The sequence below is a fragment of the Rhinolophus sinicus genome, chromosome 1 (assembly GCF_057876585.1).
Source record: "Rhinolophus sinicus isolate RSI-liver-muscle chromosome 1, RSI-T2T, whole genome shotgun sequence".
Classification (NCBI taxonomy): domain Eukaryota; kingdom Metazoa; phylum Chordata; class Mammalia; order Chiroptera; family Rhinolophidae; genus Rhinolophus; species Rhinolophus sinicus.
Window position 1 is genome coordinate 145,788,234 of NC_142501.1, and position 26,890 is coordinate 145,815,123.

The following is a 26,890-nucleotide window of genomic DNA, read 5'->3' on the forward strand; positions in this document are numbered from 1 at the left end:
TTGGAGCAAAAATTAATATAAGACCCAGTATATTATACTATTATTTATTATTTAGTATACATTATATTTACATTTTATTATATATTTTATATTTTATATTACATATATTTATATTATACTGGGTCTTATATTATAATAAAATAAGACCAGGTCGTATGTTAATTTCTGCTCCAAAAGACGTATTAGAGCTGATTGTCCAGCTAACTCTTATTTTCGGGAAACACGGTACTACAGGTCACTCAAGCTATCATCTTTTTTTTTTTTTTTTTTTTTGATGGTGGTGGTGGGGGAGTCTAAAACGTGTATCTTATCTTTGTTTCTGTATTTGGCAATGATACTATCATCCAGCCAGCTGGTAAAGAAGCCTAGATTGCCCCCCCTCTTCTTTATCTTCCCATTTCCAATTAGACTCTATGTCTCTAGTCCCCAATATCTAGACCACTGCCCTGCTGGCTACATCAGAATTTACAGATTCCAGATTGCTGGATCTCCAACCCCAGAAGTTCTGAATTTTCTAGTGAGGGGCCTACAATCCTCATTTTTAAAATACTATCATCTTCATCTACACAACTGCTACCTTAGTTCAGGTCTTCGCTTTTCCATAAGGCCTTTGCTTTTCCATAAGGCCTTTCCAGTCTTACTTGGCTCCAACTGACCTGAGTTCCTGCCACAGTGATGTCCGTTTCATTACAATATCATCTTTCAACTTTGATATTAACAATAGCTTTTTCTAAGTTCTTTTCCCTTGCAGTCTCTAAGTCTCTACTTCTTTCTGCTGTTGGTATAGGACTCATACCTTTTGAGTTAGAAGCTTCCTCAGGTGTCTGTAATCCTTAATTATTTGTTCATGTAAGTGGGGCATTTAAAAGCTGATTTGAAACAGTCCATGAGACAAGTTTGTTGAAAATCAAGTGAGAGAAAAGGGCTGCAGGTAGAGAGGGTCTCAGAATTCATCATAAGATTTTTCACTTAATTCTATTTTGGGTGCCTCCAATACAAAGGCCATTTTACTCTCTCCTGAACAAAATGGTCTTCAGAATTAGGCTGCGGGGGTGATGGGGAGTGCCATAAGGATATATCTCTTACCTAAATAAACTGCCAACCCTTTTAGTTTCCCTCTTCAACCCTACTTCCAGAAGGCAGAGATTTTTAGGGGTTCTGTGATGTAAACAGGATTGCTTATTCGCTTTGCTTACTGCTGGTTTGGAATTTAGCTTTTCCAAATCAGATGAGCCCTTTGCTTTTGATGCTAGAATTTTGTTTTCTTTTCCTCTATCCTTGAGGGTTTATGACTCTTTAAAAATCCCTTTACTGTCATTTTTCAGGGTGTCTGAAAATGTAGACTATGTTCAAGACACCATGTTTACCTGGTTATTTAGAGTGATCCTTCTAAAACACACCAGATCAGTCACAGCATTCTCTGCTTAAGAAGCTTCAGTGAGTGGTCCCTCATTACCTTCCTGATGACATTCAGACTCTGCATTTGCCATACTAGGTAGTGAGCTCTAGCTTAGACCCCAAGAAGTCTTCTGAGCATACCAACTCCCCATCAAGTTTCGACACCTGTGCTTTGGCTGAGTCTCAGGCTGAAATGCCCTCTCTCTCTCCATGCCTGATGAGCATTTACTCCTCTTATGAAAACACAGCTTTAAAGTTGTCTCCTCAATGTCTCTCTTGTTGGGAGGGATAGTCTGCCATGGGTCCGGAGTGTCCCTGCAAATTCTTGCTGGGTATGCCAAGAATGCAAGGTATTGACTGACTGCTCTTTATCCAGGTCATTTTTCCGGGCTGAATGGGATGATCAATCATCAGAGCGGAAGTAATGTCTTCCCCAAGGAGCAGGCTTGCTTCCACTTACTATAAAAGTAGTGAATCCCCCAAACTTAGTCTGTTTTTCCTGTAACGCAAGCCACTGCATGTGCAGACATCCATCTGTGCCTGACTCCATCACCCCAGTGGAACTTGAGAGCCCTGGAGGAACTGACGCAAACAGGAACTTCTGGCCACTTTGGCCATGAGTAATCAAGTTCTCTGTCTGACCCAGGAGTCTCGTGACTACTGCACAACACGTACGACAGGCTAGCTTATTTTTAAGTAGGGTACAAGCCTAGACCCTTTCCAAACGGTGATGTATACTTCTCATAGAATCTCTAACAGCTGCATTATTTCCAACTTTGGCTTCTTATACAAAGTAGTAAGTACCCTGAAAGCAGGGATTCAGGCCTTATGCACTGGTTTTTACTCTCCTCCATCAACTGCACTGTCCCAATTCCCGGGAAGTATCAAATGCCTCCCCCAGTACCTTGCTGATCATTTGCACATCTATTTGGTTGTCATGCAGGGTGTCAGCTCCCGCTCCCCATATAGGAACGCAGGATATGGTGAGGCAAAAAAGCAACACCCACGGAGCCATAGATAGGGGAGTCATACCACTATATTCTCGCTGGTGGCTGGGTTGGAGACACAGGAAGCAGGAGCCGCACGATCCACAACCTGCCGTCCACTTCTCTGTCAAACAACCTCACTTGCTAACTGCAATCCGCCGCTTGCCAGCCACCATTATCTGCTAGCGTAGCTACGGCAGTTATATTTAGTGGCCAATGGCTCAGTGGTTACAGCTGACGGCCAACTAGCCACAGTTGATGGCCATTTACTACCTGAACCAGCACCTTACCAGGTGAGGCCGAGAGCCTGGAAACTGCTCTCCTGGCTCTGTCCCCACATTGTACATTCTAATTTCACTGTTTCTCTTCACCTAATTCCCTACTCATCTCAGTTATCAATGTTTCTTTTAAAAATAAAAAGTATTTCAAAAACAATTTTGAAAATCTGTGACCTTACCTCTAATGTATGTGTTTTTTCCACCAATTACCTCAGGGACAGCGATGGAAGAGATGCACGGGGCAAGGTATGCAGGAAGCTTCCATGCTCAGTGCGCCATTCTCGCCGAATCTCCACATCACCAACCTGGAGGCTCTCAAACCCCTCCTTCTGGGTTTTTATTAAGGTTTCATCACAGGCATAATTGATTAAATCATTGGCCAGGGGTTCTAGCCCCTTCCCCTCCCTGAAGGTTAGGGGAGTGGAATTGAAAGTGCCAACCCTCTTAATTACATGGTTGGTTCCCCTGGCAACCAGCCCCCATCCTTAGGTGTTTTCCAAGCCATCTCATTAACATAAAGCTCATGTGTGGTTGAAAGGGGTTTGTTATGAATATAACACTTAGGAAATCTCGAGGGTTTTAGGATCTCCCTGCCAGAAATAGGACAAAGACCAAATATGTATTTATTATAAATCACAGTATCACATGGACCCCAAGTGAAGGCTAGGTCCCTGTTATGCTTTGTAGCCCATATCACAATTGGGATAATAGTGTGTTGTGTGATTTACTCAACAGTTCAGCTGCTCAGTTGGAGACAGAAAATTAGTGGGTGGCTAAGAAAGAATGGAGGGATGAGGGAGGTCATGCTGTTTCTGAGAGTGAACTTATTAGGGTTCCTAGAGAAACAGAAAACGATTGTCTCACACAGTTGGGGCTGCAAGTCTGAAATCTGTAGGGCAGGCCAGCAGGCTGGAAACTGGCAGGGTTTCCATGTTGCAATTTTGAGAATTCTATCTTCTTCAGGAAACCTCTATCTTGTTTTAAGGACTTCAGCTGACTGGATGAGGCGCACTCACATTATGGAGGATAATCTGTTTTACTCAAAGTCCACTGATTTAAATGTTAATCATATCCAAAAAGTACCTTCACAACATCTAGACTGCTGGTGTTCGAACAAACTGAGCACAATAGACTAGCCAAGTTGACCCAAAATTAACCATCACATCTGACATATCCATCAGTATGTCAATAGTGAAGCCAAACAACGTTCAATGAAGCAAATTCAATGACTAGGTAGACCTCATTTTATGGTGCTTTGCTTTATTGCACCTCACAGGTGATGCGTGTTTTATAGACTGAAGGCAAAAACCCTCCACCAGCAAAAAGATGATTCATTTTATTGTGATACTCGCTTTACTGTAGTAGTCTAGAACCAAACTCGCAGCATCTCCAAGGTATGCCTGTATTTGAAACCCAAATCAAAAAAGGCGTTAGAGATTCAAGTGATGCTCTAGGGAAAGATTTTCTAAAGGCAATAACGTTAAAATGATTGAATGGTTTAAGGCTACCTATTAAAGCAGACTTTGCTAGATTCCAGGACAGGAGAAAGAGATAAGATCTAAAATCGGTACAGTAAGAAAATGTATGAGTCAATTATTTAAAATATATAGGTTAAAACAGAAAAGTATTTAAATGCGGATGCACTAGAGGACTGGAGAGGCTGGTGACCTCTTTGTTTTCTAACTTCTAAAGTCTATGCATGTATTATTTTGATTACTTTTTGTTTTTTAGAGGTGGGACTCTGGTATCTTTATTTTTAAATAGACTATTTTATAGAGCAGTTTTAGGTTCACAGCAAAATTGGACGAAAGGTACAGAGACTCCATATACCCACTGCCACATCAGAGGCAAAGCCTCCCCCATTAGCAAGATTCCCCAATAAAGTGGTACATTTATTTCAAGTGATGAACCTACACTGACCCATCATATCACCCAAAGTCTACATTTTACATTACGGTTCACTCTTGGTGTTGTAGATTCTCTGGGTTTGGACAAATGTATAATGACATGCATCCACAATTACACAGGGTCCAGTTGACTCGAGAATAGTGGGGGTTAGGGGTACAAACTTCCCTATAACATATCAAATATCACATAGTCAAATATCCACCTATAACTGTTGACTTCCCAAAACCTTTACTAATAGCCTACTGCTGACCAGAAGCCTTACTGATAACATAAACAGCCAATAAGAAAAATATTTTTCCTGTATTTATTGAAAAAAAAAATCCACATATAAGTGGACCTATACAGTCAAAACCCATGTTGCTCAAGGGTCAACTGTCGTTTTCACTGTCCTAAAAATTCTGTGCTCCACCTGTTTATCCCCACAACTCCTGGCAATCACTGATTTTTTTATTTTCTCCATAGTTTTGCCTTTTCCAAAATGACATATAGTTGTATTATACAGTATGTAGCCTTTTCAGATTGGCTTCTTTCATTCAGTAACGCACATTTAAGTTTCCTCCCTATCTTTTCATGGCTTGATAGCTCATTTTTTGTAGGACTAAATAATATTCCGTTGTCTGGATATACCAGTTTATTCATTTAGCTACTTTGATTAAAAAATAGAATTCCCCCAACACACATAACACACACACACGGAAAGTAAGCTTCCTCTTCTGACACTCACCAATCCCACTAGTGCTTCCACAGAACTTGCCACTATCGTAGTGCATACTTAGCACTGCATTTAGAATTACTTTATTTGTCCCTCCTACTCAGTCAGCAGTTCTCGCTGGTTCATAAAAGATGGCCTATTCATTAAAAGGCCTGAATCAGAGAAATGAGATCTGATTAGCCAGTGCCAAGTATGGAGCCTACATGTGACGGTCACTCTGCTGTCCACCGTAATGCACTAACTAAATGTCACACAAAGAAAAGCACGCACACACATTTAAACATACTTAATTACATATTTTTGTCACCAACACATCACAATGAAGTCACAAAAAAGTAGGCTTAGTTTAGTTCACAATATAGATACTGTGAAAACACATTTTTCATCTTCTTTGAAGTTTACGATACTCTACTTATGTAAGTTTAAAGCAGCTGAACATTTCAGATTAAATTGGTAAAAAAACTGTAATTCAGACTTCAAAAACTTGTGAAATGAAGGCCATGATGGAGAAACATTAAGAAATTTGTAGAATTACCAAACTGCCATAGTGCCATATTCCTTTATAAAAGCATTTCAATAAAACAAAATAAAAACTATGAAAAACAAAATAAACACTATGGAAAACACAAGTCAAATAAGAGATTTTGGTTTAGTACTTTCCCTGAGTCTCATTTTTAAAAATCAAATATAAGTAAGGCTGTTCAAAACTGACCCACAACTCTTGCCTCTGTCACGCTGCTGTGAGAAATACATTTAAGACAAGAGGCTATGTACTCAAATGATCCCAGGGCTTTATTTAAATGCCAATTTGTTTGCGTCACTGCCACAGGGTTACCTGACCCACTGGCTGCCTGGCTGTATGTGAGCTTAAAGAGCTGTCACAATTTCACCTTGGCCTACCATTATATAACATGTGAGAATATATACCAAATGAAGACAAAAGATTTCAGTTATTAATAAATACTAAATTTCCAAATGGATTTGGAAACTATATACATCAAATTATGGTAACTTAATAACACAGAAACATACACTATATGTTTTAAAAATCTTACATAAACAGGAGTTGGGGGCAGGTTGTCTTAAAATTTTAAACCCAGATGTTACAAGAGAAAAATTAAAAAAAAATAAAATTCATTAGTCCCAATAAAACTAAGTAGAAGCAACAGGTGAGGTTTGGAATTAGACGGGTATGCTAATTCCAAGAAAGTTGTTGTCTCCTTGACCCTTTAATAAAATTGGCCCCTACAGTGTTTCTACTTGACCATTTGCAGTGGTATGTATATACATGTAGATGTATATATGCTTGCAAGTGATCAAGTACTTCATTCAAAAAGCACATAATTAAATCAAATTCAGGGTTAAAGATTAGAATCTAAAAATTTATTTTTTACTTCAAATGTACTAGGTTACTTGCTGGGCTTTATACTATAAGGGAACTAAATAGTATGGATCACACTTTCTAGTCAAATGTAAAATTTTTTCCACAGACATATTTTTACAATCATTCTTAGGGAATCTCAAAGGCAGGTGGCAAAGCACTACTAAACTGTATGTCTCCCTTCATCATAATGAAATCTCAACTGCAGACTAATAGCCAACATTTCAAAAGGTAATAATCATGCACTATCTTAAAATTGATGGGTGAAATAATGGCTCTAACCGCCCAAAGTGTGACACTTATTCACACTCTTATTATTTTAGTGATGAAATACCCCATTGCACAGGTGGGGAAAAGTGAGGCACAAAAAGGCATTTTAAAAAAAGATTTGTCTCAAGTTAGGGAAGCCAAGGTCATAACTACAATTAGAACTCTAGAGGGGTATAATGGATTTAAGACTTGCATGAAATGTCGTATTGAATTCACCTGTCCTGTTTGCATAGTCTTAGTCTAATTTGTTGCAAATTCTTTCAATCATGGAACTGGCAAGTGCCACTTACCACCTGCCTTCTCTAACCAGGTGAAAAAGACTAGCGAATCCTTGTATAAAAAAAGAATACCAATATTGTTGTCTTATATGTAACTAACAAGGTTCAGTTATGAAAATATTCCATAACTGAATTTCAGCAACTCAAGAAACACTCCACAAAATTCTATAAGAATTTGTGGTAAGGTATAGTATCTGGCAATCCCCTCTAAAACAGAAAATTTACCTATCCTTTGCATTATTGTTGACGATCTCATAATTTATAGCCTCAAAGTACTAAACTACTAAATAAAACTGAAAGGATCATCCAAATTCCTAGATAACACCAAAATATTTATCTAGGTTTATTAAATAAAGCATAGCACTTTGGTACCCTTTCAGAAAAAAAATCTCAAAACTTATAAAGGTAAACATAACCATGTATAAAGGTAAACATAACCATGTGGCATTATACCAACTGAGTTAATAGGAAATGGATAAGATGTAACCACTATAAATAACTTCTTGACCAACTTTATACCTTGAAACATTATATCTACCCCTACCAGCTACCAATCCAATTCCACAGGGTATTTTCCAGTGAGACAAGCTGTACAATGACCGGTCTTTTCAAAGCAGTCCAGACCATTCCCATTTTCTTGAATCGTATCTCGCTTTTTCACTTTCTGTTTTTCAAATGTTGTCCCTTCTTGTACAGATGAAATCAGTCCTTCTACTGACAGATACACAACACTGTTTGCTCCTAAGAGGGAAAAAGAAAAAGGAATAAGGAAAAAGGAAAAAGGACATGAGACTTCTTGTGGAAAGGAAGAACTGCCTCCACAGAGAATAGTGACAAACAGAAAAATTTAAGCCAGGATAAAAGTTCTCCTTTACCCTCTCTTTAAAAAACTCAATAAACCCCTTAACTCAATAAAACTCAGGGACTTTATTTTTTTTTTTTTCAATTTTAAATTGGAACTTAAGGGATAATATAATTTGAAATAGCAGTGCAGGCTTCAAGTCTAGAATGGATTCAAAGGCTTCAGTAGTAATTTTCATGATTAAGAAAATAGATTTTGAAGTCCAGATCTGGGTTCCAATTTATGCTCAAGGTCACTTACTTTCCCTAAGTCTATTTTTCATCTCTCAGATAAAAGAAAACACTGCCTAATTGGACAGTTTTTGTGACAGTATTATGACAATATAGATATATTCCTGGAAGGGTGAGTGCTCACAGTATTATATCAATTGGGTGATATTCAAAATATTTCATTGGTAAGGCTCAGGCATGACCAGTCAAAAGAAACACCAGCCATAAAGAAACCATGGGAGGTACCAAAGCACAGTGGCTGAACACCTATGTGATATTTAAATAGTTTATATCTCACCTGAATTTAAAAGGCAAATGTCTTACCCAGGAGAACCTAGATCCCCAAGTCTCCTGATCACATTATTAAAGATAAGTCTACATAAGCTTTTCATTTTTTTACTTGTACTCACATCCAAATTATTCTATTAGAATCTATGGTAAAATTGTTTTTGTTTTTCTTGGGATCTGACCTTTGAGAAGCTTTATCTGATATGCTTACAGTTTCCTCTACCTGGAAACACTTCCTTTCTTCTCCTCTGATCTTACCTTGACCTAGCTTTCCAACACAGAATTTACTATGGTGTCGACACACAGCAGGCACTCTCACTGTGTATCTGCTCAACATACACAACATCTTTTAACAAATATTGAACTTTTTAATGAAAAGTGTAAAGACTGACAAACTTTGGATTTTCTCTGTTAATAAATGAATCAAGTTTATAGAAATGTTAATACCCACCTAGATATTCTGCAAGATGCTCAAATTCTGGTTTATTGGCAATAAGCTCTTCTTTTGTTGGTATGTTGATTCCCATGAAGCATGGATACCTAATTGGTGGTGAAGCTACTCGAATGTGTACCTTGAAAAGAAATCATTTTACACATTCATTATTTTAACATTCATTGAACGAATAATTATGCAAAATTCTGTCACTGACAAATGTAACACAAAACTGTTTTACAAAATATTTAATAACAACATATGAGAAATAAAGCAAACTACAAAATTTCTTTCATTGAATAACAGACGAAAAAGAATCCTGAAAATTCATGTGGTATACATGCAGAACTCTAGTGTTCAGTCAGAACTAGTTTTAGAATTCACTCATTACCAAAGAATACAACTTCAGCAGCCCTACTCTAGACTCAAAGTGTCCTAAACAAGAATTCCAAATTATCAGCCACTTGTAAAGGAGGCTTCTTTTTACAGAGCTGCCCATGATTTCCTTCTGTCACCTATTAACAAGGCCATTTCTTTCTTCTGATCTCCTATTTCTCATCATTTAATAACTTTATACTCCTAGGACCACCTTTATTTTCTCTTGTAACACTTGAGTGACACCTTTACCCTTCTCGTTTTACCATTTTAGAAAGAAAAATACCAACTACCAGGATATAACAAAAACCTTACTATTGCAAAGGGCTATTTTTGTCATTATTATTGGGTGCCTTTTGTCAGGTACATTTATATGGCTGTAATTGTTGTCCACATTTACTTTCATTCTTTTAACAACAAAGGTTTTCTCATGTTATGCAGTCTTCATTATAGTTTTTAATGGCTGCATCATATTTCATCATACGGATGTATCCATCTTTATGATTTTCTGCTGGATATTCCAATTCTAAGCTATTTCCAGTTCTTTTGTTTTTGTCTATTCCTTTTTACTACTATAATAGATGTTGAATTTACTTCATACGTTTTTGTTTTTATAACATGATTTTCACAGAATTTCAAAGAGATTATCATAATCATAATTAGTCATAAAAAAGGATAGAAAACCATAATCATAATTATCTTTGAAGCTTTCTCTATACTGTCAAACTACTTTCCATACCATTTTATCCTACAATTGATTTTATTTTTTAAATCCACTCAACTATTAATTATAAATGACCTCTCACTTCTATAATATGAATTACTGAAATATTTAGAATTAGAATAAAGCTTAGAAATTTAAAAATGAAACCTAGTGTGTCAAATTTGTTACACTAAGATTGGTTCTACATCTTCAAAAAAAGAAAGTAATCAATACGCTACAAATTTAAAAAGTATTTTATTTTGTGGGTTTTGTCAGTTTTTAAATTAATTTTTTAAAAAATGTTAAGCTTTTATATTGAGTTTTTACTCTATTAAAGATTAATTTAGTATGTAGTGAGTGGTTATTACATGTTTTCCACGTTGCCACAGTTATTCCTGAATGAGCTTGATTTGAAAAATGCAAATTAATATACTGAACTATCTACTTTCATTCACTGATGAACTATAATTTTTATGCCAGTATCATATGTTAATTATTGGTGCTTTAGGATAGTTTTAATATTACTTACCTCTCTTGCACCAGATTCTTTGAGCAATTTGATTATGGGTGAGATAGTATTACCTCTCACAATGGAATCATCTATAAGAACAATTCTTTTGCCTCTAAAGTTCTGCGACAATACTCCAAACTTTTTTGCAACACCAAGTTGTCTTAACCTCATGTTTGGCTGAATGAAGGTTCTTCCTACATATCGGTTTTTACATAGCACCTCCACATATGGAAGTCCACACTGATAGAAAAGAAATAAAAAGACAATGAGCAGCAATATACAGAGAGCTCTAGGTTCCTATTTTCTCTAGGTCAGGCTTCCATTATAATATGCACATAAAATATTTTAAATATGGTTGTTATTCTGAACTCTCCATTATCCGATTACAATTTTCCTTTATTATTTAAACTGTACGGGGGAAAAGGCAAAAAGAAAAATCATTGAAAGTAATATACTTGGTGGGAAAACCAATTCATTTTGCTAGAATTTGTAATACTTCTCTCTTAAATATTATTTCTCTATCTTGGAAGCGCATGTCAAGACATGACAAAGAATAAATTACTGTTAGAAAAATTCACTGATTTGAAAACTAGCAGAAAGAAAGGAATTAAAACCAGTAGACTAAGGAGATGCTTTTTGAGGAACAGGTGGTGACTTATCCATCTTTCAAAGTAATACTTCTCTAAAATGTGTGCACATTATTTCTTTTAAAACTGTATAAACAAAACTTCCCAACATTGTGAATGTTGGGTATTATACCCCAGGATTACTATAGTTTTATAATCTACCTGGTTATGAAAAAGGAAATTAAGCGCAGTACTAAATATCATACAAATGAACATAAATGGCTTTATTATCACCCATGCTCAATAAGGAACAAATATACCAGTGGCTCATGAGGGTACTTCAAGAAGTGGGTTTTAATAATAAACACCACTAAATAATAAATACCACTAATCCTATATACATTCATAATGTTGTCTTTTTAAAATAAAGGAGATAATTTTCCTAGCTTTCAGGTAAATATTTTTGTGGACTCCACTAAAAGAGCACTATGGAATAAAAAGGCTGGAATATGAGAAATTCTTGTGCAGGAAACAACATTTTCTTTTTTCTTACTATAAACTGAGTTCCTCTTTATACACAGGATTTCTAATTCCACTGCTAGAAGAACAAGTCACTGAATGTTAATTAAGAAAAAATACCTTTCCTGCGTAACCGAGAGCAGCAGGTGTGGCAGATTCCGGCACAGTGCTAACCAAATCTGCATCCACAGGGGCTTCAATTGCCAGCTGCTGACCACATCGGTATCTTACTGTGTAAACCATTTGGTCTGGAATGTTTGGAAAAGAAAATAGATTATTTTCACTTAGTATAATATAAAACGGCTTATCACTATTCTAAGGACCTAGCTTGCTAGAATTCTATAGATGGAGTACAAAAAGAAAAGCAAGACATACAAAAACACTAAAGGGAAAAGACATAAACTGGGGAATTCGCTATTTTTAAAAAATTGACCTTAACACAGATCTGAAAAATCATCATCCTTACTCCTAAAAGAAAAACAAAATCTAAGAGTCAGATAATAGGAAAAAAAAGTGATCTTACGACTTACAGGCTCAGTCCCATATCTACAACATGTAACTATGTGCTTTCAAAGAACCAGGCAAGCCTTTGGGCCAAGAACTGCCATGTTTCAATGAGATAAACAACAGACTTATACCAATAAAGATATTTCACTTACTTTCAAACATACTATCTGGTCTTGCAAAATAAACATATTCAAAGATACAAAAAGCCACTGGGTTTCCTTCAGACCTTGATATAATATCAAGAGTTTGGACATCATGTCTGGATATTTTCACAATTTCTCCAGGCAAGACTTCACGGAAATATCTTGGGAAACAATGTTAAAGAAAGAAGACTTTAAATAAATCAGTCCTTAAGGCTGATAATAATATCTGTTATAAAGTACACACAGAGTGCCTTCCCTTATAAAGGAAAAATGGTTCAATTCTAGAGATGGCCTTTAAAAATAAACAAGTAATATTCTTCCAGTAGTAATTCCTGTAAATCTGTTACCCTTAAATTCTAACTTACAATTTAAAAAAAAACAACAACAACAAAAATAACCAACAACAACCCCTAAGTTTTATTGATTTTTTTTTAAAGAATAAAAGCTAAGGAGAACATTTTTATCCTGGCTTAAATTATTTTGATAATAATTATTCCTTGCCGAGAAGAATTCTTCTTTTCTAAAATAAGTCTCATGGCATTTTGAAAGCAAGGTGCCAGTTTCGGATTAGAAGGTATTACCGGGACATTAAAGTCAGTGCAACTGCAGAGCACCATGGCCAAAAGAAAACACATTTATAAGTATGTCTTCTAAGAGACATCAGAAAGAAAACTTTCAGGTAAAAATAAATTCTTTTATTGATGTGGAAAAAGTTAATATGCTAAAATGAGATAAAACTTACCTTGCACCAATAGATAAAAAGCTACAAGATTCTGAAGACACCACCCATCCTTCAGTTTCTAAAGATTTTTTCTCTGTAAAGCACAAGACAAGTCAGTTAAAGGATTCAAGAAATTTTAAAAGAGGTTACCTACTTCAAGACAACAGTTAAACACCAAATAGATCAATAATAACAATAAAAACCCCTCAAACTCAGTAAACTTTTGTAAAAGTTAAAAATAAATAAATAAATAAATCCCTCACAGAATATCCATTTCTATGACTTTAAGAGTATATGGATACTCATTTGACTTGAGCCAAAGATAAAATTAATGATCCCAAGATTCCTTCAAAGATTATGATTTCCTGGCTCAAACAGGACATCTGATGAGTCAAAAAGAAAATCACTGAAATCATACTACACAAATAAAAAAGCTGGGCAAAGGATATGAATGGGCAATTCAGAGAAGACAAAATAAGAATGTTCATTAAACATATTAAGAGTGGCTCACCCTCAGAAATACCCAAGGGAATGTACTTAAAAATTATTGATCTTTTTTTTTTTTTTTTTTTTTTTTTACACCTAGCCCCTTCTCACTCATAAGCTTCCTATACCTAATGATTTCAGGATATACCAACAGAACAATGACTTGGAGCAGCACTATGAAATTAAATTCCTTCTCAAGTTCCTTACCTTTATCATTTATATCAGATACAGGAATAAGACGACCAATGCATAGAGGACGATTTCCGTAAGGATCTCGTACTGCATAAATAACATCTCTGTGCATTATAAGAAGGGAGTATGCTGCAGGCGCTTCCTTCATTAAGTTTTTAATCCTGGAATTAATTAAATAATTGAATGAATAATTTCATTTTTAAACACATGCTAAATAAAGCTCTCGTTATCAGAGCTGCAAGCTTGATTTTACAATTACCTTGCTACCCAGTCTGGGGTGTCATCTCGTTCCTGAGGAGGGGTATATGCCAGCAACTGGGTAATCATTTCACTATCAGAACTTGTTGACAGACCAATACCATGACGCAGAAGCTATTTCAAAGGCAGAAAAGTGTAATCATATCATTAGAGAGGACGCTCCACCTCACCCCCGACCCAGTAGCCCGCCATAATAGAAAGAGATCAGGCACTGCGTGGTTGATCAGTTACGAACATCCTTCATGCTGCTAATGGTGTGTATATATAATAATGAACGGCTGCTGGAAGCAATGGAGTCTCTGAAGGTTCTCAAGCAGAAAAAAAACAAGTGCTTTAGGAGGTGTATAAAAAAGCTTTTGAAAACTAAGTTTGAAGGAATGTAGACCTGCAGTGGGGATGCGGGAGGGCGCTAAGAAGGCATAAGGATTTGGGATTGCGGTTCTAACTTTTTCAACCCTTGACACCCTGACAAATAGAACACATTCCCATAAGAGTGGCACACTACAGTAGGGACGCTCAGGCCAGGTTTGTTGGCTCATTGATTATCACTGACAGAACAATAAAAAAGGAATCGACTGTACTATACAATTAAGTGCGGAATGTAATAAAAATTGGTGGAGTGTGCTGCGATGATTACAAGGTTCTGAGCAAGACCTACCAGGACAATGGCATCACACCGACAGGAAGAGGCTGAGTTTATACAGACACCACGGAACATTGTCAGTAGGCATCTGAATGTGGAGAGGTGAATCTAGCATCGGGGTAAGGGGTTGTATCGAGAAATAATGACCTAGGTATTGTTTGAAATTGAACTTTTAGTTGTTATCTCTAAGTGGTTTTTTTAAATTAATTTTTATTTCATATTTATACTTTTCTGATTATCTGAATTAAAGAAAAATTTTATTTTGGGGCATAAAAACATATGATTGTCATTTAGACTGCCAGAGCCTAAGAAGAGGGCAGGAAGGATAAAGCTCTGGAAAATTAAACTAAAGCTAGAATCAAAAATAGAAGGACAAGTAGTACAGAAGCGTAGGATTGGGTTCTAATTTTTTCCACCCACCAATTCTTATTGTTCAACTTGTGTAACTATTTATCCCATATGAAATGCCTGGTTCTAGAGTGCTAAGGAGTTAATGTGTGTGTGTGTGTGTAACCATCCTATTTTAATATACCACTTTAGGTTTTTATTTCCAACGTTACCAAATCAAGATTACTGGAATTTAATGAAATGAAGAAACTTGGCATCAATTACTGAATGGCAAGAATGGATAAATACGAAGCTATCAAGAATATAAAAATACCAAATAGTAAAAAAAAAAAGGGGGTGGGAGATGAAATTATGGATGAAAGCAAAGGCACCATTCATACAGAAAGCTCCAAAGAACATGCTATGAAGAAAATGCATTGTAACTCTTTTTGCCCTTTTCTCAGGCTGTTTCATATAATTGTTTCCAAATCACTTTTTCTTATATTTGTCATCTGCAAGTTTATATATTTCATTTTCTTCTTAAGCTTAAAAGCATAACATAAGGACAAAGTTAAAGTGATAGCAAGACTCCATAAACCCTCATTTCTCTGTGCCTGTAATAGCAACCATAAATCAGTTTTTCCAAATCTCTAAAGCAGTGCATCAGAATCACCTTAGGAGCATATTAAAATGTAGACTCAGCACCCGCCACCCCAGACTCTAGGGTGATATTTTAGAATCTGTAATTGTACCAAGTACTCCCGATAAGTAATTCTGATAGCCTCTGATAGCCGGTCTTTGCAGTTAGGTAACAGGTGGCAACAATTAGATAATATGCTTTACCAAGATCCTCAATAACTTCTTGTCATTAATTTATCCCAATCATGAAAATGCATTAAAAAAAAACTTACCTTTTTCCTTAATCGAGCAGCATTGACCAATTCACCATTATGTGCCACAGCTATTTTCCCATGAAGTGTTTCAACAACAAAGGGCTGACAATTTTCTAATTCACAGTTTCCTGTAGTGGCATACCTCGTGTGTCCAATTCCAAGATTTGAAGTATATAATTTCTTCAAATTGTCTTCAGTAAAGACGTGATTTATAAGACCAAGTCCCTTGCAAAGTCAAAGTAAAAGCACATTTTAGAAAAAACAGACTGATGGGCTAGTCGGTAGAGGCTTTTATAAGCCTCTGCTCAGGCAATCCCAAATTAGACAGTGTACACCGTAGTACACTGAATTTCTCTGTGCTTCAGAATTCTAATGTTAAAGAAAAAAAGACTAACCTAATTGTAAGAACTGTAAAGCACTTTTAAAACCTGAGGTGAAATTCACATAACAATAAATTAACCATTTTAAAGAAAACAATTCAGTGGCATTTAATACATTCACAATGTTGAAGTGCTTGTTTTATGAGATACTCTTTGTTGAAACATTGAAGAACAGATGTATTAAGCAATGAAATTTGTCAAATATAATAAACAAAATTATTTGCATTTTAAAAATTCAAAGCATGTTCAAGTATTTAAATAAATGATCTTTTTGAGTCAGTCTAGCAACTATCACTGGGAAAGAAACGCATCCTAAATTGAAAATAGAAACGGTTGATCCAAAGAGTATTACTTCTAAATGCAAATTATTTATTCAAATTTCCTTCCCCCACCTCCATATACTAGTTATCATCTGGCTATTGTTATCTTTATGATCAGCTTTTCTTTAACGTTCATATATACCTTGTGTGTTCTGAATGTTGGTACTGGATTCCCATCACTGGTGACAATACCAGCACTCTCCTGACCCCTGGAATAGAAAAAGGTATGGACTTAAATCTATCCCATTGATAAGGTTAATGAACATTAATATAACATCTCAAAAGAATCCATGAGTTCAGTCTGACAACACATTAAATGCTATTAGTACTAGTACCACTTCTACTTATGACAATGATGAGCAATAGCGGCAGATGATACTGTCTGAGTTCTAACTAACATGCCAGGCACTGTCCTAAGCATTGACATGAATGATCTCATTTATTAGGCTTCCACAACAATCCTATAAATCAGGTACTATGATTATCATTTGCACTTTACAGATGAGGACACTGATGAAACAAAAGTTAAATAACTTGCCCAATGTCACACAGAGAGTAGAGGTACAGCTAGGATTAGAACATAATCTGACTCTAAAATCTGTGCTTCTGACTTCTGTACTATGTGACCTCTAAATAAGGTTGAGTATGTAGATGAATATATACATACAAACGAAAATCTCCAAATAAAATGGCAGGTAAAATTCTTAGTTGTGGGTACTGGAATTATGAAAAAAATTTATTCATTTTGATTTTATTTTTTTTGCTTCACTGCACTTTTCAAATTTTCTCCAACAAATAGCACTTTTGTTATCTGGGGGAAAAATGCTGCTTCTAAAAACCGTAAATTGATCAGGCACTCTGCATCTCATTTCCTGCATTAATTAGTCTTTTTAGGTGATGATACAGAGAGGAAAGCCAAAAGCTAGGCTGGAGGCAGGGTAACAAACACATGGGAAGGCCTAGGGGATCTATCTGCACCACTGGGGAGTACAAAGTCAAAGGAGAAAATAAAGGTTCTAATTGCTCAACAATTTTTCATGGTTCTTAACAAGTGCTGTAAATACTAGATGTTTATTAACAAAATTGTGCTCCAAAGAATATGTATCAGGGTAGAAATACAAAGCAGTTCTCTACCATATACGTATGTATACATTAATAATGCACCAATTTATTTGGTAAAAAGGGTCTTTTTCAAAATTACATATTGTAATTGTTTAGGCATTATAATAACAAGAAAAACTACAACATTAAATGTACTTGCAAAGTTATACCCAGAATTAATCATAACTTTACTTAAACATTTAAACGTTCACCATATTGTTTGATCATACCTTATATATTTTATATATATATATATATATATATATATATATATATATATATGGTATATGTATATGCTATATGTTTACGCATGTATGTGTGTGTATATATATGTATATGGTATACCACAGGTGCCAAAAAACTATATACACATTTTAAGAGATCTTAAAATGTGTGCACATTTTTTAGCATCCTCTGTAAATATAATATACATATACACACACACATACACACACACATATACAAAAAAACTCTTAGCTGTCTGACCACAGATGCCAATGAAACAAGATTTTCTGACGCTGTCATTGCAAGACCTCTCTTTTACATTGTTAGCATCATTTATCAAGTGCCTACTATGTTAAAGCACCTAAAATACAAATATAAAGAGAACACTCCATTTTAAAAATGTAATTTATCTTGAAAACTAACCACACCATTTCTAGAAACTTACAAAATTAGCACAGTTCTAGTAGAAGTTCAAAATAAACCATGTCAATGAGATGTAATCAATTAATTTATCTTTATATACATACGTATTTAAACCATAGAATACCACTTTGTTACAAAATGTGTCCATCACAAATCTATACTTCTTCATGAATATGATCAAATTAAGCTCAAGCTACTAGCATTATCCATTATGTTAATCCAATTTTTATTTTCCTTACTATTATTTCTAAAAGGAATTCTGTTCTTTCCAGGCAAAAAAGATAAGGAAGACATCTCAGGAAATCCTTTACTTTTGGTTTCTCATGTCAGACCAGTGGAACCAGGTATAGTATGATGGGGCCAAAAATATAATGAAACTGATCCAATTTCAAATTGGAAAGTAAGATTGTCTTCTAATCTGGGTAAATGGACGATTTTTCCTGGTAGAAACACTTAGGATTAACTTATATTTCCCTCTGTTTTACCAATATATACTAAAAAACTCATTTTTAAAGCAAATGATTTCTTTAACAAAATGTAGATTGCCAAGAAATATTAACCCTTCAAATTTCCAACCTTTGTTCTTTAAATATAATGAGAAATCTGATGGGCAAAATTACGCATAGTAGTTCCTTAAAATTTAATGAGCATATCACTTAGCATTCTGGGAGCCTCACACACAAACAAAATTTTACATTTGAAACTAAATAATATCACATCCATAATGAGGTCAAGGATGATTTTATTCACCCAATTAAAGTCAACACTAATCCCCTTTTTGCTTCTAAATTCTTACTGAAAATTATCCCCAATAAGGAAAAATACTGAAAAGCATTTCAAAACAAAGACATTAAATAAATCACCAATAAGAACAACTCTCTACCTCAGGAAAATGCTAAAAAGTGTTTTTTAATGACTTACATTATATATGCTAGGGTTTGAACTACCTTTTTACTAAACATGAACATGAACTCTAAAAAAAAAACACAAGATAATACAGTTGTTAAAATAACCAATATAAGGTCAAGTAATGTCATTACCATAAAATGAACTGCAAAACTGCTAGAAATCTAACACAAAGGCACTGTGCTGTATTAACGGATTTATAAGTAGAGATATTCTAATATTCTGCACAGGAACAAGACATTGTGAAGTTTCTGACACATTTTTTTGCATTAAAGGAACATAACTTTTCACTTAAGATGGCATTTGGTTTTTGACCAATGAGACATCTTTTATTTTCACAAGGAGTAAAATGCAGACTGTTTTAATGAGGCTCACCCAAGCCCTTCACTTATGAATAGTTTTGGTTCTCAACCCTGACTGTGCAGTAGAATCACAACGTGGGGAGGAGTCGGTGGCCCTCGAGCAGCGGTTTTCAAACACTGCCCAGGAGATTCTGATATGTAGGTAACGACAGCCATGAGATAAAGAAACAGGAGGAAAGGAAACAGTTCCCCCCTGTCCTATGACAAAACAAAAATTATCTTGGATGAGCCATTTTCTTATTTAATTATATTGCTTTGTACAATATTACAAAATTATATAATTCTGCTTTCATTGTATACTGACATATTAGAAGAGTGGAATGGAAGAGAAATGACAGAGAAAAAAGATGTTCAAAACGTGGCTAATTATAAACAACTTTATTAAATTCAGTCACTGTCATGATAAAGAGCAGATTCAGGTTCTGTCCTTTATTTCCCCATTAGTTGAAGAGAAAAGCTAAGCCATGATTTGTTATTCTGTCTCCTGAAGAAAATTACTTTCTTTACTAATGCTGCATCCAATTATTTATTTTATCTGATGTAAGCAACCCATGGATATCTCTTTCTCTCCTCACCTGATCTAGGTAACGCTACATCAATAATGGAACCCCCTATTAATTCAACTTTTATTCCAGCTGTGGCAAATGAAGGAGGAAAACACTGGACTGTACCAGAAGTCAGGGCTCTAATAGGCATCTGGTCTGATAAAAACATACAACAACAATTAGAAGGAACAGTAAGAAATAAAAGGATATTTGAACAAATTGCGGCCAAGCTTCAGAAAGTTGGTATAGAGAGAGACTGGAAGCAGTGCAGAACAAAGTACAAAAACTTAAAACATGAATACAAGATTGTAAGAATGGCTCAAGGCCTAGGCATGACTAAGAGCATGAAATTTTTTACTGAGTTGGATGCTATTCTGAGACACAACCAAACAGGAGAATCACAAGAACAAGAATCCCAAGATGAACAACAAGCCACAGAATGTGAGACTGAAAAAATGGAAGCCAACCAGACAGGTAGGAAGGACAAGAAAAGTAATCTTAATATGCCACACTATATAAAAATGTCCAATAGCGTAACATAAATATAGTCTAAGTTACATACATTTCATTAAAAGCTATTCAAGTGAATTGCCGAATTTATGATAAAACAGATCGAATGTATATTTGATCTCCTCCAGAACATAGAGAATAATACAAAGTTATACAAAAGGAGGAAACAAAATTGGGTTTCCAGAGTGAAGTTTAGAAACATACCAGTTTTAATAAATAAAACGCAACTCTAGACAGAAGTTAAAACAAGTTTAGTGCGGTAAAACTGTGAGTAGAGCAAAAGGCACTTGTAACTCGGAAAACTACAAAACCCATGAGAATGTCTTTGAAGTGTAAGTTCTTCTGTGACACATCAAACAGTTATTTAAAATGAGTTTAACCCTAAGGATTGAGCTAGAATGCACACAAAGACATGACAGCATGAAATAAACTGGATGACTTCTAGACCGGGAGTCAGGAAACCCAAATTCTAACTCAGTCTCTCTGGAACCATGAACCAACCGTCTCCTCTAGACCTGATTGTAAAATGGGAGGCTGGACAACAAGATGGTCATACAGACCTCTACTAATCTCAGTATCTGCCTTGCATGATGCAATCCTAATTCTCTGTGTGTCTAGGGTAAAAAGAGAAGAATGACAAAATTAGGATTGGAAAATAGTGGTGAGAAGTCCTCAAGAGTTTCACTGGTGGATAAGAAAGATACTGGTCTGCTAGAGAATTATCCATCTGCTCCATTAAAATTAAACTGACTAGACATAAAGGAGCCCAACAGCCGTGGCATGATTACGTTCACACAATAACTGCTGGAGATGCAGCTGAAGATGCCTTCATCAGTTATATGTCAGAAGACCAAATATGGAGACTAAACACCAGACAGCGATGGTGACCTAAAACTAAAAGATGTTTAAGGGTGGGGAATCTAAACTACAGGAAAGCAAAAACCACCACAGTCTTTAGTATCAGGTTCACCCTAAAAGGGAAAACAATAGAGTTCAAAACACAATTCTGTAAGTGAATAACAAACAAACCATTACACACCTCCTTATGTTTATACAATCATTGTTGCAGAGGCATCTGAAGATGACTTGTTCAGTAACATGTCCGAAGAACTAAGAGAGACAGATATAAAACAAAGTCCTGGCACAGGTAAAACAATATTCTTTGATTTTTCATTTGTGACAAACTCCTTAAGTGTTATTATAAGATGTTGCTATGGACTAAATTGTGTCACCCCAAAGTTCGTATGTCGAAGCCCCAATCCCCAATATGATTTTCACATTAATATGGAATATATTCAGAAAATATGAAAGCGGATAAATGTAGCCATTCTAGAAATTATGTTATTTTAAAGTTTGACATGAAAAAAAAAGCAAAGGTATAAACCCATAAGGAGCCTAGCAGCAAAATACATGTGAAAGAAATTTAAATAGGCAAGGATTTTAGGCACACCTGCAATATAAATCTGTTGATGTACAAATAGCCACCCTACTATTTAGAAAGTTGTGTTGAGGTATAAAGACATGGATACTTATCTTAAGGAAAAAAATTCACATCAAATGTTCTTTCTTTAGAAACAATAACACAATGAAGTGATGGGTAGTTTCAGGTAAAATTAGGTAGAGGTCACCTCATTATGAGTTCATATATTTTACTGACAAAATATTGTAACTGGAGTAGCTATTGCTCCTTATTACGAATGTTGACACATGAAACTGATGCTCAAAGTAATTTCTTTCCTATCTTAAATGTATACGATGAGCTGCTTTTTCAATTAAAAAAAAAAAAAAATCCAGATAGAGCCATAGACCCCCATACTCTGGATAACTAATTAGTTCCCAATATAGAACTCCTGGCAATTTTGGTCTAGTATACTAGGTAGCAGAGTGGGTTCAAGCACCATATTTTTATAGATAATCAGGCACAGCCAGGGTTGCAAACCACAGCCAGGTGGTCATGTTTCGAGAAAAAGACCAGCAGAGGGCTGAAGAGAGTAATACATAAATTCCAATTTGATGCCAATCAGGGGAGAAAAATTATCTAATTCTAATACATTATCACACAAAAAATGTACGACTAATGCAATATGAAAGAAGACACTCACTGGGAAGAATCATGGAACTCTTAGGCTATGCCTAGTACAGTAAGTAAGAAATGGCCCAGGACAATTGAATGACGACTTCATTGGTTCGAAAACAAATTTATTTTTTCTCCCTAGTTTGAGGCATAGGCAAGCGAGGATAAAAGTAATAGGAAAATTACCAGAGGAGAAAGGACCAGTTGCCGAAAGAGAAATTTGTGTCTGACAATCTAGTTACCTATCTCTTCTGGTAGGAGAAACAAACTTGACTTAATCATCTCGAATATCTGTTTTCATTTATGAGGTGAAATACCTCAACATCTTGGTATTCTTGCAAGTCACTGCTTTCTAGTATGGGACAGTCACAGGTAGATCAATTTGACTCAGAGGGTGAAGCTGGACATAATAAAGCACAACTCAATAGTTAGTAAACTGTATCTTATTAGAGGAGATCTTTCTTATCTTCAGCCTAAAACTCCCAAGTGAAAGACTACATTGTTCTTTTAAGAATAATCTTAAAACCAACTATTTTTGTTTGGACTATAGTAAAACGTATTTCCACAATTAAAATTTTTACTATCCCAGCAATTTAACGAAATTTAGCAATGTGATGGCCAGCAGGGGGCATTACAGTATCTATTGTTAGTATAGGAAGGTATGGCAAGCATTTTGTTTTCTCTAATTTATTTCTTGTAATAGACCAAAAATTGGAAATAATTTTCTTTAAAGTGGACTATTTAGACCTTTTTTTGGTGCAATTTGGATAATCTTAGCATTAAATTATATAAACCAATGCACTTTAGTCATGTGAAACACAATACTAAGAACTTGTAAAATTATTACTCCAATAGACTATCCAGATAAGACTTGTTAAAAATTCAGAAAACCCAAAAATTATCAGTGTACAAAAAAGAAAGCTGATAAATTTAAATACAGGCAATGTTTTAAATATAAAGGTGTGACTTTTCTAATTCTTACTGTTTATATTTTAATAAACTTTTAAGGAGCTGTGATATAATAAAGAATATATCTGATCTTTGTCCCCAGTTCCTGGCACAGAGCTTCAAAACCTTTGGCATTTCTAGTGTAGAAGTGTCTTTTTATTCTAATAAGGTGACCCAACATGGATTTGTAGGTAGTTCAGGATAGGACTGGTCACCAGAAAGATCAACCTTGTGTGTGATTAGAGGGTGGAATTTGGGGCCAGCCTCACCTCCCCTGAGCAAGTTTGGAGACTGAGTACAACCACGTGGCCAATGACTTAACGTATCATGTCATCATCAATCACGTCCCAAAAACTCTGGCTCAGAGGAGCTTCTTGGTTGGTGAATAGTGATGCGCCCGGAGGGCCATATGCCCTGACTCCACGGGGCAGGGGGCACGGAAGCTCTGCATTCAGGACCCTGTGTGTCTCTTCATTTGGCTGTCCCCAAGTTCTTTCTTTTAAAATGAAACTGTAATCCTCAGTGTAGTACTTTCCTGAGTTCTATGAGTCATCTTAGCAAATTATAGAGCCTAAGGGGATCATGGACCCCCTGAATTTGTAGCCAGTCAGCTGGAAGTGTGGCTGGCATCTGAAGTACGGGCAATCTTGTGGAAGATTGAGCCCTTAAAGCTCCCAAGTCTGATGCTAACTCTGGGTAGTTAGAGTCAGAATTGGACTGCAGTACACAGAGAGAAAATCAATTCTCTTTCCTGAGAGGATACTGAATTTAGGGATCCCCCGCCAACAATGACATCTTATTTTCTATGACTCAAAATTCTACATAATACCTAATCTCTATAAATGTTTCTATTTCCCAAAAGTAGGGCATGTGCCTGAGCCTAGAACTGATGGCTCTAGTTACTTAAGTAAAATGTTATAAATTCATATTCTGTTGAAATAAGGTTTGAACTCAAAGTTTACCTTGAACTTCTGCTCTCAAAAAAGTAGTCACTGGGGAAAGATGGGGGAAGGTTTGGGCATGGAAGGAGGTGGTAGGTGTAGTTATAAAAGGGCAACCAAAGGGATTGTTGAGTATCTTGACCTTGATGGAGACATGAACCTACACAGGTGATAAAATTATTATAGAACTGAATATACACATACACACGTGCAAGCATACGCATACACACACACACTCTCACAAATGATTATAAAACCGGGGAAATCTGAATCGGAGTAATGGATTGTAGCAAAGTCAAACTCCTTGATGTAATAAATAGTATGTTAAGGTTTTACAAAATGTTACCATTGGAGAAAACTCACCAAAGTGTAGAAAAGATCTCTCTCTGTATTTCTTACAACTACATGTGAGTCTACAATTATCTTGGTAAAATTTTCAATTAAAAAAAAAAAAAAAAAGCTTATTAGGTATCCCTATGTGGCTCCAGAGTACAGCCTGTCATGTGAGGTCTTAATATTGCTAGAAGCCAAACTTCCAGTCAGTCTTACAGTGTAAACATGTCCTGAACAAGATGTGGTCCTATCGTGATGTAAATCTCCACATACCTATTGTACATGCTTATGGGCCCCCTACCCACCTTTTGCCTCACGGGTCTATTAATACAAACCATTGCCTAGTTTTACAATAATCATTATAAGCAACTGCATAGACACCTGTACATACAATTTGAAAAATAATAACAATGTCCCAGTGCATAGAAGAAAAGAATATTATCATAGCATTGCTATACTTCAACACAGCAATCCAACACACACATCTGAGAAGGAACTTTCCCCAAATTACAAACAGCTGATTTATAAACATCCTATACATACACTGGTGCGCTAGAATGAAGCCATGTTATATTTTCCAGGCTAAGTACCATCAGTTTCTTAAAATGTTTATCACCTACCTGCTGTTAATATCAATGAAAATTGCTAAAACCACTTATTCTTACTCTCTTTTATTCCTTTATATGTATTGCAGTAAGGATCATTCTTAGTTACAATGAGGATCAAATGAGAAAAAAAAGATATGAGCCCTTTCTCATTAAAGTGTAAATGAAAGATGTTACTAAATTGGGTCTAAAAGTGCTATCACAATCCTACATAGAGCATTCAGTGTACTGCCTTGCCTTGTGACTTTTAATGCAGAATTATTTGCAAGATTTTGAAGACGGTTAATCCTACACAGCCATTTTAAAATTAGGTTGTAGATGGCAAATGTTCTTGGCTTCGAGGTTCCAGTTTTGATTAGGAAACCCAGCCTTACTAGTTTTTCAGCCCAATCTTCAATTGCAAAAAATCAGAGTTTGGTAAACAACAAATTTAAATTGCTATTCTCTTTGTTTGCTGGCAGAGGAAGATACCCTAAGTACTGCTTCTAAGAGGTGGGCGGCCCCAAAGCACCACAAAGTATTGGGTTAGGTACAAGGTCTAAATTGTTCAATTTTAAATGTTGGTTTGACATTTAAAGTCTAATATATACCAGTTTAAGTACTTATGGAGAATCTCTCTATTGTGCATAGTATTGCCTCATTATATCTGAGCTGATAGGTATATGGCAGGAGAGGAAAGAAAACATCTACAGCTGGAGAAAATGTCTATTGCTGGAACGTCTTACTAAAAGAAATCTGTAAACACTGAGACACTCCATATTCATAAATATCTAATGAAGATTAGTCATTGATGAAAAGCAGCTAAATTATTCTCACCAATAATGGGGGTGAGTCTGACTTGTAATTTTGCCAATATTTTATTTGAACATGAACACATGAAAAACATTTTGACCCTCATATTGTGGGGTCAAAATAACCTGGAGTGCTTTACAGCAATCCAGGTTATTTTAAATAAATGATATTCAAATACATGATTTATCTATAAGTTTGAATAATTAATGAATCATGTTCATTTATAGGTAATCATACATCTTTAGAAGACACTACAAGTCATTTACAGACTATAACAGTAAGCAACACAGAGACTGGAAAACACTGGTGTGACAATGAGGTCAGAGCGCTTATACACATATGGTCTGAGGAAAAAATTAAGCAAATGCTTGAAGGGGACACAAGAAACAAAGAAATATTTGAGGAAATTGCCCTTAGACTAATGCAGTTTGGAATAGACAGAGATTGGACACAATGTTGTACCACATACAAAAACTTAAAACATGAATAGAGTTTTGCAAAAGAAAAATGGCAGTCCTCAAAAAAAATGAGAATTTATGAAGAAGTTAACTGCATCCTAATATAACCTACTGTCAGAA

The 26,890-nt window shown here is 35.5% G+C and overlaps 1 protein-coding gene across 1 annotated transcript in view; it reads right to left on the bottom strand.

Moving 5' to 3' along the window:
* Positions 1 to 5,557: 5,557 nt before the first annotated feature.
* Positions 5,558 to 26,890, bottom strand: part of PPAT (phosphoribosyl pyrophosphate amidotransferase) — a 28,437-nt gene continuing 7,104 nt past the window's right edge. Inside the window, exons 2-11 of the mRNA XM_019740095.3 lie at positions 16,690 to 16,756; positions 15,866 to 16,072; positions 13,986 to 14,098; positions 13,742 to 13,887; positions 13,070 to 13,142; positions 12,337 to 12,488; positions 11,798 to 11,925; positions 10,611 to 10,832; positions 9,022 to 9,142; positions 5,558 to 7,952 (exon numbers count right to left, since the gene is read on the bottom strand). Coding sequence (XP_019595654.1) covers positions 7,759 to 7,952; positions 9,022 to 9,142; positions 10,611 to 10,832; positions 11,798 to 11,925; positions 12,337 to 12,488; positions 13,070 to 13,142; positions 13,742 to 13,887; positions 13,986 to 14,098; positions 15,866 to 16,072; positions 16,690 to 16,756 — 1,423 coding nt within the window. The 3' untranslated portion in view covers positions 5,558 to 7,758. The remainder of the gene's footprint in view (positions 7,953 to 9,021; positions 9,143 to 10,610; positions 10,833 to 11,797; positions 11,926 to 12,336; positions 12,489 to 13,069; positions 13,143 to 13,741; positions 13,888 to 13,985; positions 14,099 to 15,865; positions 16,073 to 16,689; positions 16,757 to 26,890) is intronic.